The 17545-nt window shown below is 44.7% G+C and overlaps 1 protein-coding gene across 3 annotated transcripts in view; it reads left to right on the top strand.

The window, feature by feature from the left end:
- The window catches only part of CCDC85C (coiled-coil domain containing 85C), a 112977-nt gene that overhangs the window by 60009 nt on the left and 35423 nt on the right, over positions 1-17545 (top strand). For all 3 annotated transcript variants that reach the window (XM_068160093.1, XM_068160094.1, XM_068160092.1), the window contains exon 2: positions 10685-10761. In XM_068160093.1, the coding sequence (XP_068016194.1) occupies positions 10685-10761 (77 nt within the window). The remainder of the gene's footprint in view (positions 1-10684; positions 10762-17545) is intronic.

Below are 17545 nucleotides of genomic sequence, written 5' to 3'. Positions count from 1 at the left end.
GCCCCTAAGCTCCCAGACAGGCCTAATGAACTGGAACTGAGCTGGGAACATGCAGTCTTGAAAAACTTCAGAGCTGGTAGTTACAGGCTTGCTATGAAATGTCAATTAAATAGCTGCAGTGGCATATGTTCCATCCTGCCAGAACAGCACTTTGCAGAAACACAGCCTTGTTGCCAGTGTGTAACTACTGAATTGTGAGAGTTAGAAAACCTCTGTCTTAGTCTGAGACCAGATTTTGTTGTTATTTATGATTGGAGTGATGACACACTTCCTGTTGTTTTGGCTAGTGTTTGAATACCTATTCTGTACCTGAGCTATCATCTGCACCTTGAAAATGAAGACTGATTCTACCAGTCTTATTCAGACAGGTGTTACCATGGGTGGCTTTGGTGCTACATATGGTCCTTTTATTTATTTAGTGTAGTGTTAGGCACTGTCTAGTCAGTGAAAGTTTGCTATAGCATCTCTGCTATGGAAATAACTAAGATTTGGCTTTGGTTCTGTTTCTGAAAATGCTTTCTTGTCATCTCTTGAACACTGCCTGGCAGAGTGCGGAGGAAACTGTTGCCTACACAACCCATGGTAAATGAGGTGGGACGAGAGGTAGAGCAGATGCGTATGGTTTGCTTGCAGAATATATTGCAAAGCTACGAAAAGTGGGGAGCTTCTGTCTGCTTTAGATCTTGCACATTCTCTTAACCATGTGCCAGGAGAGACTGTGAATTGTGCCCAAGCTCCTACTGCAGAGGTGTGTGAACTGGAACTAGCGGAGTATGGTGTTTCAGACCTGAGAGAAGAGAAGGAGGTTTTAAGTCAGTGGGCTTCTTCACCTCACTATTGGAACATATCATTTGGCTTTTACCTTCCTTTTGTCAGCAGACCTGCCCTCTCATCCACTCACACATTTTCATGGATGAATTTATTGATATTTTCATTGGGCACTAGCTGGGTTGAAGCCTTGGTGCCAGGCTGGAAAGCTGCCTTTGTTCCATGGGAACAAGGGCTAACGTGGGGATAGGGGCCAAGTCCCTTGGACACTGGCAGTATCCTCTAGTGGCCTCTCCCTGAGTCACTGTGGAGTCACTGCAGAGCTGAGCATGCCAAAGCAACCCAAGGAGCATACCCTGAAAGTCCTGGTGTTGCCATAGCAGAGGACAGCACCTGCAAAACTGAAGTAACTCTGCAGTAGCTTAGTGGTGTCCCTGCTCATGTTTGAGCCATTTGTCAAGTTAAGCCTAATGTGAAAACTTGCCTTGCGTACTTGTCCAAAACAGAACATTGGGAATGGGGTTGGGTGATAAGAACAGAAAGATGGGAGCTGCCTAGGAATAGCTAGGCTGGTGAGTTTGTCCACATCTCTCTGTAATTTCCTTTAATGACAATATATAGAGAGACGTGAGTTTCATCTGCTTCCCAGCTGCTCTGAAAGAACACCGTTGCCCTAATAAATCAACTTCTTTACATGATGTAACCGCTGGCCTATTTTTCAGCCTGCTTGTTTGTGTCAGGAGGCAAAACCAGCAGAGCAGTATGAATCTGTAATATGGTGCTGAAGAGCAGAGGTGTGATAACGAAACTGGCAACAAACAGCAAAAGGTTTTATTGAGCACAGTTGAAGGCCTTTCCATGATTGATGGAAGGAGAAGCAAAAATGTCAGCATCCCATCACATGAAGAAGGCAGCTGGCTGCAAGGTGCAAAGCTAGCAGTGCATCACTTCTTCCTGTGGTTTTCCTCCTTGGGTTTGGATTTGGGAGAATTCCTTTAGGGATGCTGCCTTCTATGAGGAAAGAAAGAGCCTTGTTTGCAGGACACTGATAAAATATTGCTGTGCTTTACTGCCTTAAATCGTGCTTAATAGAATAGAATAAACCAGGTTGGAAGAGACCTTTGAGATCATCATGTCCAACCCATCATCCAACACCATCTAATGAACTAAACCATGGCACCAAGCACCCCATCAAGTCTTCTCCTAAACGCCTCCAGTAGTTCCTGGGGAGAAAATGCAGCAGAAGTCAGCTGGCGTCCAGCCTTTCTGCTGGGAGTGTGGAGAACCTCTGTAGTGAATGTGGGAACAGTGCTGAAGTGAGGCACCATGGTCCTGACTTGCCAGCCAGCACCCCGGACAGACACTGCGTAACCTCCTCTTTGTAGCAGACATTGAAAAGACAAATCAAACCTCAGTGGAATGCTGTGGAAGTGAGCTAGGGCATTTCTGTTGGCTCAAGTCTGCTCGTGCCAGCTTGTTTCATATTGCCCAGGCTGGGTGTAGGGACAATCCTGCTGTGAGTGAGTCCCATTGGAGGGGTCTTGACAGCTTCCTTGTCTCATGGACACCTACATTAATTTATTTTTTTGCATCTCTGCTGTGAGCTGCCCTAAGTAAAGGGATTGCATTTTAAAATTATATTTGTTTAAGTACTAAGTCCTCATTATGAAAAGGTCTTAAATAAAATGTCAATCTTATCCAAGTAGCTACTATGCAAACCTCTGCTCTGCAGGCCTGTGATTTGGAGAAATGACAAGGAAGTACAACCATTTCTTTTGCTATCATTGAAATCAATTCATGATACATTTTGTTTACCCCTCTAACAAATTCCTCTGGAATCTCAGGTGAGAATCAGAAAGGCTCTGGTGTCTCTTAAGTGTCTTTTAAAATGACACTGGTCCATGCTCTGCAGGCTGAAACATTGTTCTGATTGTTAAAACAGTTTCTAATTTATGTTTTAAAAAGCTTCAGGAGCCAGGAGGTTCCTTGCTCTCTCAGAGGCCATTGAGTTAAAACAAGGTAGAGTAATTTGTCTTGCCTCAATTTAGCTGTAATGACTACTAAGTGGCTTATCTATGTGGAGAAAAGTTACTCAGCTAGATTATGTCCAAGTTGAATTACACTCTGTTCCAAATGGAGTATATTTTTTAAGACAGTAAATCTTGAGGAGGATGGATAGTAACAATAATGCTTCTTCCTGGGCTGAAATGTCTCTTCTTACCTCTTGTGTAGATAGTTTGTGGAGCTACATCCAATTAGTTTTTCAAAGGCTTTGAAAAACACAGGACTTCAGGTTTTATTGCTCTGTGGACAGTTTAGCTTGGAGCGTTTACATTGTACAAGTCAGTAACAGCTTATCCGTTTTGCTGTTGTGGGTAGCAGCCTGGCAGAGTGCAACACTGGCTCTTTCCCCTCACCTACGCTTCACCAAGTGTGATGGCTGCAGTGAGGAGGGTGTTAGGTGGGAGATAAATTGTTTTGATGGGAAATTCTTTCCCTCTGGTGCCACTAAGGCATCCATTGTTTTTGCTGCTGAAGAAGATGTTGGCCTCCCTAGTATCCCAGGTGGTACCAAGTGCCAGAGCATCCTCCTAAAAAGCTTGTCTTTGACCATGTATCCCTGACAACTGTCGTTGTCTGCTTCCTTAAAACTGTACCTTCCCTTCACTGTGCCACACTTCTGAAGAGGTCATCAGCAAGGCACCTGCAGGCATGAATGAACTTGAAATTGGTGCAACAATGTTGGGGCTGGGCTGTGAATCTAGGAGATGCCAGTGCCAGTGAGGACAGTGCATTTGGGCTGGTGAAAGTGGAACATTCCTTACAGCTGGTGGCAGGCTTTGTCAAGACTATGGGGACAATAACTTTAATTTTTAATAAAAGGGTTGAAGGGGTCTGAGATGTCAGAGATCCAGCTCTGCTGCCTCTCCTGGGTGGGTCATCAGGGTGTCCTTGTTTTATGGCTCTGGAGGAGGCAGGAAAGGGGGGAAACTTACTGATAAGACAAAGGTCAGAGGCAGAAAAATGTTGGGAATGTGTTTCTTGTTCTAATGTGGGAGAAGCCCAGCCTGGGGTTTCTCTGCTTAGCCCGTCAGTTGTTACTGCCTGCTGTTTTGAGGGTTAAGTGAGATCAAGATGCAAATGACTCATCTGGCACCTCCAGAGGCAGATCCAGAAGATGAAGGCAATTAGTCTCTGAGGGCACAGTGAGGATGATGATGGCTCTGAGCACTGTTTCTAAGCCTTTGCCAGAGATGGAGCATTTTCCACTGACAAAACAGCTTATTTGTGTGTGGGGTTTTATTCTTTTCTTCATGTATTTTATCTTGCTGTGAGGTATTCTCTGGCTGAGATCAGACATCAGACAGTGGTATTTGAAGAATTGTAACAAATCTCAGAGCAGGCTTTCAAGGCTGAGGTTACCTGTGGTGTGCATTGGTTTCCAGGGATGCAGGGCTTGTCTTCCTAAGGAGTACCTTCCCCCCAAGGGATATAAAACCAAAATGAGGAAATATTTCTGTCTCCTTTTCCTTTCCTTTGGCAGCCATACTCTGTTCTTCCTATCTACCAACTGGTCAGCATCACTCAGGACCTGAACACAACAATTTCTACATCGCCATCTGCTTTAACTTAATTTGCTGTAGCTGGTAGCAGTGCCGGACACAAGCACATGTTGAAGAGGTTGTTCATGAGGTTCAGGTTCACAAACTCCACCATGAGTAACTTCTCGCTGTGCTTGAATACAGAGCTGCTGGAGAGGACTTCCTTCAGTTTCTTTGTTCTCCGTGGACACAGAAGTTTGAGAAAGGGCTTGTTTGCATCAGAAACAGTTCCTCTGAGCTGGTGGTGTGTTTTTTTTTTAGGAGGGTGTTTTGTTTTGGTTTTTTAAATTTTAATGCTGTTCTCTGCACACGAGGTGATGTGGTGGCCAGTCCACAATATAAACACGTAGTAGTGATAAGAGAGTACAAACGTGAGGAGGAGCACTGCGTGTAGCAGGCTCTCTGCTGCTTGGGAAACATGCTTGGACTGCTAATGAACATCAGACTGTTAACACTGTGGTTCTTGTGGAGCCTGTATCTACTACTGGCATCACATTGAGATCTTCTTTTAGCATTATCTAGCATTTTCAGTCTATATTGTGGAAGTGTTGCTGTCTATGGAGTTTATGCACACAGAAACCGTCCCTGGTCCAGAGGCATATCTCTGATCCCCAGGCAGGCACTGATTGAACCTCTTTGATAGTGCTTTGAATCCTTCCTGAAAGCTGCTTTGAATGTCCCAATAGTTTGTGATAAAAATCAGGACCTGCTATATCAAGGTAACTGCATTCAAAGTGTAGAGGCACTCAGCTTTGCTGCTACCCTGGCAGCATGCAAATACTGGTGAAGCTGGAGGGCAGGTGGAGGAGGACACCTTATTCAATCAGATGTACTGATGGAGGCTGTTGTTCTCTGATGGAGCACAAGTGGAAATGGTGGAATCTCTGGTTGTCTTCAGACAGAACTGGAGACTGTTATGGGAACTGTTTAGACAATAGATATTACTGGACTGAATTTCACAGTATCACAGTATCACAGTATCACAGTATCACTTAGGTTGGAAAGGACCTCGAGGATCATCGAGTCCAACCTGACACCGCAGACCCCATGACTAGACCATGGCACCAAGTGCCACGTCCAATCTCCCCTTGAATGCCTCCAGGGTCGATGACTCAACCACCTCCCTGGGCAACCCATTCCAATGCCGAATGACTCGCTCGGTGAAGAACTTCCTCCTCACCTCGAGTCTGAACCTCCCCTGGCGCAGCTTGAGACTGTGTCCCCTTGTTCTGGTGCTGGTTGCCTGGGAGAAGAGGCCAACTCCCTCCTGGCTACAACCACCCTTCAGGTAGTTGTAGAGGGCAATAAGGTCACCCCTGAGCCTCCTCTTCTCCAGGCTAAACAATCCCAGCTCCCTCAGCCTCTCCTCATAGGGCTTGTGTTCAAGGCCTCTCACCAGCCTTGTTGCCCTTCTCTGGACACGCTCAAGTGTCTCAATGTCCTTCTTAAACTGAGGAGCCCAGAACTGGACACAGTACTCAAGGTGCGGCCTAACCAGAGCAGAGTACAGGGGCACTATGACCTCCCTGCTCCTGCTGGCCACACTATTCCTAATGCAGGCCAGAATGCTATTGGCCCTCCTGGCCACCTGAGCACACTGCTGGCTCATATTCAGGTGGCTGTCGATCAGCACACCCAGGTCCCTCTCTGTCTGGGAGCTCTCCAGCCACTCCGACCCCAGCCTATAGCTCTGCATGGGATTGCCATAGCCAAAGTGCAGCACTCGGCACTTGGACTTGTTGAAAGCCATCCCATTGGACTCTGCCCATCTTTCCAGTCGGTCGAGGTCCCTCTGCAGAGCCTTTCTACCCTCTAATTGACTAACATCTGCCCCTAACTTTGTGTCATCTGCAAACTTGCTGATGACTGACTCTACCCCTTCATCCAGATCATCAACGAATATGTTGAAGAGGACAGGGCCCAGCACTGATCCCTGGGGGACACCACTGGTGACTGGCCTCCAGCTGGATGCGGCACCGTTCACGACCACTCTCTGGGCCCGGCCCTCCAGCCAGTTCCTAACCCAGCACAGAGTGTAGTGGTCCAATCCACAGGCTGACAGCTTAGTCAGCAGTTTGCTGTGGGGGACGGTGTCAAAGGCCTTGCTGAAGTCTAGGTAGACCACATCCACAGGCCTCCCCACATCCACCAGGCGGGTCACCTGATCATAGAAAGAGATCAGGTTGGAGAGGCAGGATCTGCCCTTCCTGAATCCATGTTGGCTGGACCTGAGCCCTTGGCCATCCTTCAGGTGCGCAGTTATTGCTGCCAGGATAATCTGCTCCATCACTTTCCCTGGCACTGAGGTCAGGCTGACTGGCCTGTAGTTTCCAGGTTCCTCCATCCGACCCTTCTTGTGGATGGGGACCACGTTGGCCAGTTTCCAGTCATCTGGGACCTCACCAGTGAGCCAGGACTGGAGGAAAATGATGGAGAGTGGCCTAGCTAGCACATCCGCCAGCTCTCTCAGCACCCTAGGATGGATCCCATCTGGTCCCATGGACTTGTGGATATCCAAGTGGCTCAGCAGGTCCCAAACTAACTCCTCATGGATTTCCAGGGTATTACTCTGCTCCCCGACCCCAACGCCCAGCTCCGGAGACCACTCGTCCTGAACTCCTGCCTTGCTGTTAAACATTGAGGTAAAGAAGGTGTTCAGGACCTCAGCTTTATCCTCATCCTCAGTAACTGTGTTCCCCTCCAGGTCCACTAGGGAGTTCAGGTTCTTCCTGCCCTTCTTCTTATTGTTAATATATTTATAAAAATGCTTTTTATTATCTTTGACTGAGGTGGCCAGCTTCAGTTCCAGCTGGGCCTTAGCCTCCCTAATTTTATTCCTACATAATCTAACAGCTTCCTTGAACATACCTCGAGAAGCCTTCCCCTCCTTCCAAAGGTGATACAGCCTCCTCTTCCCCCTTAAATCCTCCAGGAGCTGCTTGCTCATCCAGGCTGGTCGCCTTCCCCGCCGGCTTGCTTTCCGGCACATGGGAACCGCCAATTCCTGTGCCTTCAAGAGCTCCTGTTTGAAGTAGGTCCAACCCTCCTGAACCCCTTGGTTCATGAGGGCTGGTACCCAGGGGACTTTGCAGACAAGTTTTTTAAATAGGCTGAAGTTCGCCCTTCGGAAGTCCAAGGTGGAGGTTCTGTTGGTGCTCCTCCCAATCTCCCTGCATATTGAAAACTTCACTATCTCGTGGTCACTGCACCCTAGGCAGCCTCCCACGATCACATCTCCCACCAGCCCTTCCCTATTGCAGAACAGCAGGTCAAGCAGAGCCTGTCCCCTGGTAGGCTCGCTTAACAGCTGTGTCAGGAAGCAGTCCTCCATTCGCTCCAGGAATCTTCTGGACTGCCTCCTCCCTGCTGAATTAAGTTCCCAGCAGATATCTGGGAGGTTGAAGTCACCAACAAGGACAAGATCAGATGATCTTGAGACAGCCTCCAGTTGCTTGTAGAACAACTCATCAGCCGCCTCATCCTGGTTGGGTGGTCTGTAACAGATTCCAATCAGGATGTCAGACTTGTTAGGTTGTCCTCTGATTTTGACCCACAGGCTCTCAACTACCTCATCTTCCACCACAAGTTGTGTGGCAGAGATTGACTCTCTAATATACAGAGCCACCCCTCCTCCTCTTCTCCCTCGCCTGTCCCTCCTAAAGAGCCTGTAACCCCCCATTGTAGCACTCCAATCGTGGGTGCTGTCCCACCAAGTTTCTGAGATAGCGACTACATCATAGTCGCCCTGATGGATTAGGACCTCCAACTCCTCTTGCTTGTTGCCCAGGCTGCGTGCATTGGTGTACATGCATCGCAGCTGGGTTCCTGACTTCTCAACTGACCCTACCTTGCGCCCTAGTTTAAACTAGGTCTGAAGGGGGTGGGTGAGGCAATCGGTCCCTCTGCAGAGGTAAGAGTAGGGCGCAAGGTAGGGTCAGTTGAGAAGTCAGGAACCCAGCTGCGATGCATGTACACCAATGCACGCAGCCTGGGCAACAAGCAAGAGGAGTTGGAGGTCCTAATCCATCAGGGCGACTATGATGTAGTCGCTATCTCAGAAACTTGGTGGGACAGCACCCACGATTGGAGTGCTACAATGGGGGGTTACAGGCTCTTTAGGAGGGACAGGCGAGGGAGAAGAGGAGGAGGGGTGGCTCTGTATATTAGAGAGTCAATCTCTGCCACACAACTTGTGGTTGTGTGTTGTGAATTTAGGAGCAAGTTAACAAAGTATGCTGGCCTGGGGCACAGAAGAGGTCAGATCAAAGGGTCCATAGTCCTTCTGACTTTGTATTTAAGAAATCTAAACTCCCCACTCACTTTGCTCAGGACAGGTTCATTACTAATTTAGCAGGTTGTTCAAGCTGATGCTGAAATCTTGCTGTCTTAAGCAGCCAGTCTCCTACAGCATTATGCTCACCACCTTTTGATATGCATGACTAAACTTGTGATGCGTTTGGCACAAGGTCTTTGCAGAGAAGGTGCTGTGGATTGCTACCATAATCTACTTGGTTTGCTCTCTCCTGACCCAGAGACTTCTTCCAAGTTGGGGTTGTTGTTGGGCAGAGAGAGTTTGTGGTCCCTGCAGCTGGAGGTATTATTGCTGTGAACCTTACCACCATTTAAACTGTTCACTGAACTTACAAAGCTTCCTACAGCTTCTCCTTAACCTTTTTCATGAGGACTTATTTGGACTTCCTAGGTTTGGACAAAGCACAATCCAAACAGAAAAGCGAGCGTGTTTCCTCCGAGAGCATTTGTGCTTTAGACGGGCACTTGACTCCAATCTGTCCTGCTGTTCCTTTATGTGTGGTTTGGCACTTGTCTTTGGCAGCACTTTTTCAAGCATAGTCCAGTTTTTCTCTTGAATGGTCAAAACACTCAGTGATTAGCCGTGGCATGCATGCTAGCTCTTCTGCTAAACTGCCCCCGGAGTGGCCAAGAAACAGCATTCAGGCTTGTGCTGCATGTGTTCAGCAGCTCCTGGTGAAGAGAAAGATAAGCTGTTTAGCGCAGAGCCAGCCTTGGCCTTACACGTGTGCATGGGCACAAGTTCAGCTGTACGGAGGTGCAGCCAGTGGTGCCTGCTACCCGTGGTGGGGCTGATCCTGAAAGGTGCTGGCCATCAGTGACATGCACCTAGTATCAGCATGGTGTGTGAATGTTCAGGTCCTTGCTTATTTCATGTTTGATGAAAAATCATGTGATTGAGGAGTGCCTTTGGCAGCCGGGCCATAATCAAAGAAATTATGTAAAATATAATTCGAAAGTGTTTTCTCATGTGCTTAAGCTGCAGAACTCTCTTCCTCTTGCCCCCCTGCTGTAACAACTCAAGGTCTCTGCTACCAAAATTACAAGTGGAGGAGAAATTTTGTAAACATCCAGATGGATAGAAGGAGCTATTGCAAACTGTCAAACTATAATGAAAATGGAGAAAAGGTTTTCCCAGCTTCCTTTATTTTCTTTCCTGTGAAATTTGCAAATGTGTTGCTTCAAAGCACATTTCAAAATGAAGGCCAGATGTTTTGGAAAACAGTAAACCACCCACAGAGCTCTTCTGCAAGTTATCTTCAATGCCAGGTCACCCTATCTGGTGTTGCTGTCTTACTGCAATGTTAAACAGGCCATTGCATTCCTTCAGGTTGAATATTACCATTTTATATTAGAGTATTTTGTATTTTATTGCCCTGGTATTTTTTTTTCTGTTTAGTGTCATGTGCTTCTATTACCAAAACCAGATGTCCCGGGTAGGCATTTGGTGTGTACATCAGGCTATGTGCGTGCAGCAGCTTTGTGGACTTGCTGAATCCAGGTCCCCTTTTACAGCTGGAAGTTGTGACAGCGATCTTCTCTTAGAGCTGTACCAGCAGCTTATTTGTGAATTTCACAGTTGTTTTTGTAAGAAAGATGTGTGTGAAGGGGCTGCTTATTCAAACCTAAAAGGAAACATCTTGTTCTGTTGTTGAGTATTTTGCTGCATTTTAGATCAATGAGACTGGCTTTCAAAGCTAGGAAATTACTTATATAAAATTACAAAAAACAATGTTTCAACTTCCCTTTCCTTCCGTGCTCCACATCCCCCAACATAATGGCACTGGTACGGATTCACAGAAGATACTGCTGCTGCGGAATCTCAGCTGTTCAGTGAAAAAAAACTTGTGGCAGAATCCCCTCCTCACCCTATACACTTGGGATTTTGTTCATTAGTTTTTTTCCTAAACTTGCCTCCCTCAGAGGGGGAAAACGTGTTACTGTCTGACAGTTCTTGCCTGTCACAAAAGAAGCTTAAATGTATTTTTTCTCTTTTCCTAAAGATTCATCTTCCAACTATATCAGGCAACTTGAAACAAAAGTGAAGCTGCTGGAGGATGACAACAAACTTCTTTCCCAGGTAGGTGTTTTATTGCCTAGCAGATATGATTGTGACTTCGTTCTCCTGTTTCAACATAGTTGTGTCTGACTGCCTACTTGAATGCACAAGGGCTTTTGGTGGACGTCCTAGCAGGAGAAGAGCATAATGGGTCTTTTCATATCAACCCTCACTGACAGAACTGGCACTCCTGTTGTTTAAAAAAAAAAGAAAAAGTCCTCTGTTAGTGTTCACGTGTGTTTTGGAGATACATTAGTGCCTCCCTGCAGAACACCTTGATCCACTGGTGCTCTTGAGGATGCTGTGAGGGCCTGGTGCTGCCTGTGCCCTTGCTGTAGGATTTTGTCTTGCTTGCCCATTTACATTGACTTTTATCTTGTTGAAAGAGGAGGCTGTAGTCAAAGGACAACCTTGGGAATAGTTTTGTGCAGTGCTGGTCCCCTGCTTTTATTTGAGATCTTAAACTGAACAGACATCTCTAAACTGGCACTTTTTGCTTGCATCTGCCCTTCAAAGTCTGCTCCACATACCACTGGGCTTTTGATTGTTCCTGGTGCATACCTTTCTGTATATAGCAATGTTAAGCAGTGGGAAGAAAACAGTGGTTCTGTCTGATATGTTCCCTGGATCCCTTTAAAACACATCACTTGGTGTAAATAGGGGCAGCTTTGCTGAATCCAGTGAAACGTTCTATTTAAATCATCGGAAGAGTTACCCATTTTCTCTTGTCCTTTGCCTCCTTTCACTGCTTATTGGTCTACCTCCCTGACATTTTAAAGGGTTTTTTCTATACTTTGCTTCTTTCTTCATGCACTGAGTTTCACAGAATTTGGTATCAGATTCTTTCCAGTTAAGGGACTGAACATAAAAATCCCTCCTAATAATTTTTTCCCCAAAAATACTTTTTTGCTGGTTTATGTTGTACTGTTCTTTGCCTTTCACCAAGTCTGAAAACAGACTTCTCCAGGATCATGTTTTTAAAACATGACTCTAAGCGTACTTGAAGCTTCAGTAAAAGAATTTTGTCAAAACATGCTTTTACTGAAATGCACATTTTGACCTGACTGTGAGCATTTTTAAGATTACTCCAGATTTCCAGTGTACTCGTTGGCATTGCTAACCGTGAAACAAAACTCACAGGGCACCAAAGGGTTAAAACCCCAAAAGGGTCCTCCACTCAGCAGATACAGAGTTGGTTAATGTATTAATCAATTGATGATTTAATTTTAACTCCCTCTGTCTTTCTCCCAACCCATGAGTGAGCTGGTGGTGGTCGAAACCTCGAGACTGTTTAATTGGCGCTATTGATAAGCAGATGGGCTGTGCCTAGGCAGTTTGAATGTGCACGGATTCAAGGACGGGCTCATGTGCCCTTGGCCAGCCTTTGTCCTGCCACAGCCAAACACATTACTTTGTTGAATTTGCCTTACGAGGTCAAAAAGACTGCTTGGTAATTAATGGATGGTAAATTAACAGGGGCTGAAAAACTGCCTGAGCTTATTACTTCAGGAGGATGATGCCCCCATAAAAGCAGCCCCGCACACCAGCTCTTTACCTTCTTGCTGTCCAGGCTGGGAAGGCTGTGCCTTTTCCTCTGTGTGCTCAACTGTCCTCAAGTGTCCTCACCTTTCAGGCTGTGTCACTACAAACATTTGAATCCCAGAGAGAGGAAAATTATCTTAAAATAGCTCTGTGCTCTGAGGAAGGCCAACCACCTCCCAGACAGCAGCAGACAGCAATGCCAGTCTGCCTGTGCCATTCTACGCAGCCCTGTGTGATGTCCAAAGGACCAGAATTCTGCCTGGATTAGGTAACACTTAAGAAATACCTCTTTTTATAAGCAGAGTCAGGTATCTCTAGGCCAACAGGGGAAGTGTTAAAGCTATAATTTCTGGGTGCACTCCCTGAGAGTACTGAGCTGTGTCACCTCCAAATCTGTCATGCTACAAACATAAATTTGGATGTTGGGAGATGAAGAAAATCTACATGGGTACAAACTTGCATGCATGGGTACACGTTGCTTCCAGCCCTTTCTGAGAAAAGTATAATCCACTTACTGTATTCTTACTTGCTTCATCTGATTGGAGAGTGTTTAGCTGTTACCATGCGGATCTCAGGATAAGACTAGTCAAAAAGAATCCTGGTAAATGTTTTTAAAGTTGCCAGGTGATCCTGACTGAACTCTGCAATGCCAAACTGGCTTGTCAACACCAAAGTCACATTTTAACTTGGCTTGGCTCTCTCCCTTGGAGTATTAACATTGCAATAATATTTGCAGTCTGGTGTCAAGAAGTTCTATCACCAGCATGCTGAAGAGCGATGAAACCTGAGGTCCTAAGTAACAAACAGTGCCTGTGCATTAAGGGATTAACAAATCACTGGTGGTTATGGAAGTCTTCTGGCTTCTCTCCAAGTGCTAAACATAGAGCTGAAATAGTGCTTCAGCCAGAGAAACCTGAGAAGGATGCTGCCACAAATGATATGGCAAGCTTTACAGGAGGGTTTATATTACAGCGGACAGTGACACAATGCCCCTTTGCTAGCTGGCACATCCTGAGCTAGATTTGTTGCTTTATCTTCCTTGGCACCTGGAGCATTAAGAGGTGGTGTCTTTGTATCCCCTTCAGGCATGGAATTAAGCTGGAGCAGGGGTCCCCAGCCTGCGTTTTTCTCTTGCTTACTGACATCTCCTTTCTCCATAAACACTTTGTAAGAAAATCTCAGTGGAAGAGGCAAGAGCTCTCCAATCCATGCTGAGGTGGCTGTTCTGCACTCTGTGTGTTACCTGCAGTGCAGGCATCATGGGATTCACACTTCTCTTTTTCTAGCAACTCATTTGAACAGATTAATGGAGAGAGCTTTCCCTTCCCTTGGGAGATCAAAAAGTACTATCTCATAAGCCAGACTTTGCTGTGGGAGGAAAATAAATGGAGAAATGGATGTTATTTGTGATAGCTGTGTATAGTTTGTTTTGGTTTGGACTTATTTTATGTTCTGGAGAAGGAGACGTGTATTTCCAGTTTGAAAATGAGCTTCTGACATTGCTAACTCATCAGTAGTCATCACTCTTTCCATTCTCTGAGGAGAAATGACTCCAGTTTTATACCTTTCTTTGACTCAGGCTTACAGGGTAATGTTTTGCTGGCGTGGACGCGTTAACTAGAAAGTTGTGCTCTTGAATAGCACCGCTGTGCTGGCAAAATCCCTGGCAGGAATTTGCACAGCGCACAGCTTTTGTTGTCCTGGCTGGGAGATGCTCTAGTGAATGCCACTACCAGAAAAGGCTCCTTGCTGCCTGCTCGCCAGTGCTAGAAAATGTCTGTAGTGTACCCACAGTGGCAAAGACCCTGTAGAGCAGGTGGGGACCTCAGTATCCTGGGATTGACAGTATCAACCTTTCAAGTGAAGCTGATTTCTGGAAGTTTTAGTCAAGGTGTAAAGAAGATGAACATAAGCTCTGAGGAATGTTGGGTGTTGGCTTTGGAATGCTTCACAGACATTGCTTTTATAGTCTCAAATTCTCTGTGTGCTGAGTTCTGCTGTGTGCATGCAATTAATCTATGCAACATCACGTGGGAGAAGTCCTGTTTTTCCTCTGTCTTTGTGGGGATTGTCCAGGAGAGCTGGTGTTAATCTTTCTTCCATGATATCTGATTGACTAGATGATGATAGCTTCTCTATTACTAAAATATAACTCTTGAGATAGGATGTCCTATTTACTTTCTGTTCCTCTGAGCTGAGTGTCAGAAACCAGTCTCTTCTAGCCACCTTGCACTGCTCCTTAAACTAAAAACTATTTTGTAATTACACTCTTTTCCCTCAAGATTAGAGAAAATCATGTTTATGAGCTTCAAGGTGGCTTCAAGGTTTATGCTCTTGGCTAGTTTTATAACTAATGCATACATTTAAGAGATAATAGCAGTGACAAACTTCTGGCCATTCTTTCATGCTATTTTGCTTTTTTTATCTCATTCTGTACAGTGGAAAGAATTGGGCACTTTAAACTGAAGTGGAAGCTCACAGACTTCCACTGAAGTGGAAGCTATGGACTCATCACCCCGTTCTCTCTCCTTATAACCAAGTCCTGTGCATCATGGGCTGTTGGGACTTCCTTTGGTTTATAGTCTCTATTGAGCTGTGTTTTTTCCGTTCAGAACAGGAATGGCAGAAGTATTTTCCTCCTCAAAGAGGCGCATCTTTGTTTCAAAAAGCCCAGCATTGAGCAGAGCAGATGTATTGGGCAGGTGGGACTCTGAGTAAGTGGGCATTTGACAGTGAGCTCCTGCTTCATCTTTAAGGGAAAAGTTTAATTCCCCCTATGCAGAGCAGAAATACAAAAAGTTTCTTCTCTAGGAAGTGGACAACCCTTGAGGTTTATGTGGAACATGAGAATATTTAATTAAAATTGCCAAAGAGACTTCAGTATGACCAGCGCTTCACAGCACTTCACAGCAGTTTAGTCTCGGCTTGCTAGCTGGTTGGGATTTAGAGTATCCTTGGAAGATCTTTAGCTCACCCCTGGAAGGTCTTGAAAATTGTGCTTAGTTTTACTTTTAAGAAACTACATGCTTAACCTGAAATGAAAGAAGACTGCAGTTGCAGAGATAGAAAAATTATATTAAATAATGCTTGTAAACACTGATGCTAAAACAGAGCTGAGTTTTTTTGAGATAGGAGCTTTCACGGTAAGGACATCTACAGGCTGCTTCAATTCTGCTTAGGCAAATGTGAACTTGGCACAAACATGCACTCAGCAGGCAGTTTCTAGCATATTGTTCTGAAAATGAAGGGGAAGAAAAATGGACCCCAGGATTCAAAAGAGCCTGAGAATCATTAATACTGCAAGGAACAAAGATGTAAATGCCATTCAGCGGAGAGCTTGATCTCTCCTGAAATTCACAGAACGCAGGAGAAAAAGAAATTGCCTGCAATGTGCTGGCTGGCTCTGGGAGAGTCAGAGTGCAATTTCCTCTGTTGTTTTATTATCAGTCACCTGCATGCCAAGACTGCCATTAACAATTCCTACTTGTGGAATTGCCTCTTGGCTCTCAGATTTGCTATAGGGTCTTAGTGTTTGGGCTTTTCCTTGAATCATGGCTGTGGAGTTTTGTTGTGAGGCCATGGCTTAGTTCAGGAACATTACACATGCTCATCACAAGTGGAAAAAAATTACAAACCTTATTCCCCAAAGTCTACCTACTATTTGTGTGTGAGGAGGCTAAATGTAATTGCTTTAAATTAAGGTCTCACCAGGGAAATTGAAATTATTTTTTTTTGTAATAGAGAGGAATTCAGACATGAATGCTTTCCAGTGCATTTGGTCTCTATTTAAATTCAGAATACTGAAGGGGACATGCTCTAGGTTACTATACTGTCTTTTTTTAAATTTCTGTTTAAATGTTTAACTTCATATTAATTTTGGCTAATCAAAAAGATGCATATTTGGGGCCTCATTCAAATACTCCTTTCAAGTCAATTGTGAGACCATGTACAGTACTATATGCATTTTGGAGTACTTCTCACACAGAATAAGATTTTCATTAAATTGTCCTCATGGGACCACTCTCCAAAGTTTGATTTAGGCCTCTAATTGTATTACATTGCTTACCTGCATAAATGCTAACAATGTTAGCACTATCCCCTAAATGTACCAAAGCCAATCTATGCTCAAAGTGTGTTTCATTTTGCCTCCTTCTTTTAGGATTTAAAATTACAAGTCTGCTTTGACCAGTTTGCTGTCAAATAAGTGGGCTTGAGATTTAATTGAGCAATATGTATTTACTGCACAAAATTGTTTTTATTTTCCCCAAGTAAGAGGTGTACAGTTCTATAAGAGCAGTTTGAAGATGGCTCAGGATTGCAACCAAAATACTTTCAAGAATCCGTTCTGTTGATTTTAGACATCAGTCTTGGGCTGCTACTTAACAAAATAAATATTCTTTTGGTATTCACCTTCCACTTATGAGTAGGGGCACATTTGAACCACAGAATCAATGACAGAAATGAACTTTTGCAACTTGTAATGAAAGCTGGATGGTATACTGTGTGTTCTAAGGTATTGTTACTTGTGGAATCAAGGAATTTTAAGAGAATGTCACCTGACAGATATAAATAGAGTTCCCCCAAAACCTAGGAAGTATAATTCAAGAAGTTTGAATCCAAAAGTTGAGTAACCAAGGGGGGGTGGGGAATAGTATGTAATGAATCTTAAGAATTTGAGATGATTTTATAATTTCTTCCAAGTTAACTCACAATTTTCAAAGGACTAGGGTGGAATTTCTGTGTAAGGATGTGAATGTGAGAGAGTCGCACACAGACAAAGCTCTGCCATGCCCCATTTGGTTCTGTTACAAATAAGGAAGAACACTGGGTTTAATGAGGCTCAGTTTAACCTCCAGCTGTGAAAGGAGGGATTAGTCATATCCTATGCTTAACCAGCTTTGTAATAATTTCACTAGATCCCACTTTGTTTATGAGGACAGGGTCAAGGAAAAAGCTGGTAAGTGCAGTTAGATCAAGCTATGAAGCAGCAGCATTTTTTGTCTTTGTGACATGTAGAGAGGTTCAAAGTACACAGAGTCTCAGTAGTTGGTCTGAGAAGGACTGAAAAATGTTTTGAGTGGGAACTAAACAATAATTGCAGAAGCTTAAAAGCAGATAATTTTTTTTTTTGCAGTAAGTTCAATGCCAAATTCAAGCCTATCTCAAGAAAAATTCAGTGTTTGATATCTGAAAACAACTTGGGGAAGGATAGAAAGGATGTTAATCACTAATTGCCTTTTTTGGGGGGGATGGTGGGAAGGTC

Source organism: Melanerpes formicivorus, unplaced genomic scaffold (assembly GCF_026170545.1).
Source record: "Melanerpes formicivorus ecotype bairdi unplaced genomic scaffold, bMelFor1.0.p_v2 SCAF_48, whole genome shotgun sequence".
NCBI classification, from domain to species: domain Eukaryota; kingdom Metazoa; phylum Chordata; class Aves; order Piciformes; family Picidae; genus Melanerpes; species Melanerpes formicivorus.
Note: the sequence above shows the minus strand (reverse complement) of the source record. Positions and strands in the feature narration are given on the sequence as shown.